General features: G+C 36.4%; 1 protein-coding gene across 1 annotated transcript; it reads right to left on the reverse strand.

The window, feature by feature from the left end:
- Nucleotides 1-52: 52 nt before the first annotated feature.
- On the reverse strand, nt 53-745 carry LOC114543581. The gene is made up of 2 exons (XM_028562505.1): nt 483-745; nt 53-410 (listed from the first exon to the last, which is right to left on the reverse strand). The coding sequence occupies exons 1-2, from the start codon at nt 722-724 to the stop codon at nt 83-85; spliced, it is 570 nt and encodes a 189-aa protein (XP_028418306.1). The 5' UTR covers nt 725-745; the 3' UTR covers nt 53-82.
- Between the last annotated feature and the right edge of the window lie 1,650 nt (nt 746-2,395).

Raw genomic sequence — 2,395 nt, forward strand, 5'->3', positions numbered from 1 at the left:
ATCACAATCAAAGTTTGACATGTTTTGCATGTGAGTTTGAAATATTGATCCCTTGCCTTGTCTTGTCATAAAGCGATTCTGATCAATTCACTATACATATAAATAAGGACAAAAAATATAGTATATACAAATATGAACATTGAACTTTATAATAGTTACAAAGTACCCACTCGTTTTCACTCTGGTTTTTCTTTCTTTTATATTTAGTGCCATCTTTCCTGGTTAATAACTGCCCAACGTTACTTAACACAGTTCTGTGAACCATTGGCAAATAATCCCAATGTTCCACAATGCACGCAGCATCCTTACCCTCATACGTATACTTCCCTGCACACTCAAGGATTTCCTTACAGCAACGATATTCCCTTGCGCTACTGAGGTGACGATCGTTGCACCGTCCACATTGACACCTATATTGTATTAATAGAGTGCCTTCAATGAAAAGTTTAGTTTAGGATGAACCAAATAATAGCGCGACTCACCATGAGTTCACTGGCACGTCCTTGCTCCATCTTTTCCCGAGCGTCTCGGAAGAAATGCCATCCTCGTCGTCTGTTGTACTCTCGTCAAACTCATCGCCGCTACTAGCAAGCGGTTCGTTTGAATAGGGTACAATAAGAGACGATTGCTCTAGAATTTCATCCTCGCTAGCGCTTTCTTGTGAAGATGAATTCGAGCTCGAAGAGCGTTCGCTTTCCTTAAAAACTTCCATCGCAGTAGCCATATTTTGCTAGGATTGTTTATTATGTTTATCGTGCGTGATTGTCGTCGTGTCCATTTGCATACGTCACAAAACATCATACTCATCCCCAGGCTCCATAAAAAATGGTCACTTAAAACTCTAACTTTAGGTAGCTCTATCTCGGTCACTAATATACGAAATTTTATAAAACAATTTTTCTACTTTCCGTCTATCCCTAATCTATCATTTTAAAACAAAAAAAATGATGTGATTTTTTCACTTCATAGACACTTTAAGGTTTTAAAACATTTTGGACAAACCTAACTGAATTAAGCTGTATATAAAAAGGAGAAAAGGACAAAATTATAATAAAAAACAATCCTTTCTCTCCCTGCACAAAGTAAAACTGGTTTTACTATTCACGAGATCAACTTATCAAAAAATCTGGTTTACCTGCATGTATTGACATTTCGTCTAAAATAAGACCACTTTCTCTGCCAAATGCGGTCAGTTTAATCTTGTCCGCCTCTCCTATCATCCAATTTAGGACATCGTCATTAAGACCTGGGTTTTGGGCTTTTGGCTCACTGAATTCTTTATAAAGAAAGTAACATCCAAGAAGGAAAAACAACAACACCACTTTGTCTTAGCTCTTCATAGATTTTTGGGCTTTTTATCGACAATGACAGACAAAGGCGAATTATCCTAAATAATAAAAAAATATATACACATTTATTATTCGAAGGCCATGCTTATTACTCTATATAAATTCCATGGAATGATTTAATAAGGTATCAACAGTTCTGTACTCTCCAGTTTGTTTATATTTCAGGGAAAATCCCCAACTGGAAAGTGCTATGAATAATACGAATATCAAATAACAAGGTCTAATATAGTATAAGCTCGGTGTAGTTATTCTATAATACGTACAATACATCAGCCAAATCATAAAATTATCCAAAGAAGCTAACAATATAAAAATATATACATGTACACTTACTTTGGATGCCATCTGTTTTCTCTTCCGTCTTTCATTTCCATGGCCTTCTTTTGTGCTTCCCAAAACACTTTCAAGTCTGGGTTCAGTTCATTCTCGTCAATATTACTAAACATCGTATTAAAGTCGTTGCTATCTTCTTCTGCAAATGTGTGCATGTTATCTATAATATCCTGCTTGAATCGTTCACGACGTTCACAATTTATGCGCCTTCTCTTTTCTTGTTGTAGTTTTCTTTGAGCTCCTCTTCGCCCATGTACGTTTCCCTCTTTTGTGGTGCGAAAAGAGCTTTCTCTTTGCACGCATGACTTTCTTTCAAACTTTTATAGTATGAATTGTGCTTTATTGTAGAACAGCCGCAGCACATCTTTTCATGAACAGAGAAAATATATGCAGAATTAATTGCTCGGTGTCGCAGTGATGTCGACTCGCTACTAATAAATTTGACCACCGTTCTGTCAATCCTACAACATTTCCAGATTTATCAGTAGTTTTTTTGTCCACTTCAACGGAAAAGCCATTACATATTGGAACGCTGAACAAGTAGGAAAAAAGACCATCTAAATAATATTGACACGGATGACTGTACAATGATCCTCTAATTGGGTCTAACTTCGTGTGACCCAATGAAAAATTTGAACGAAAAATTGTTGAAAATCATCAGAGACTTCACGACTCTTTCGCCATTGCAAGAATCGCAGGATACATTTATCCAC

Source organism: Dendronephthya gigantea, unplaced genomic scaffold, assembly GCF_004324835.1.
Source record: "Dendronephthya gigantea isolate DGI-Jeju-01 unplaced genomic scaffold, DenGig_1.0 000487F, whole genome shotgun sequence".
Classification (NCBI taxonomy): domain Eukaryota; kingdom Metazoa; phylum Cnidaria; class Anthozoa; order Malacalcyonacea; family Nephtheidae; genus Dendronephthya; species Dendronephthya gigantea.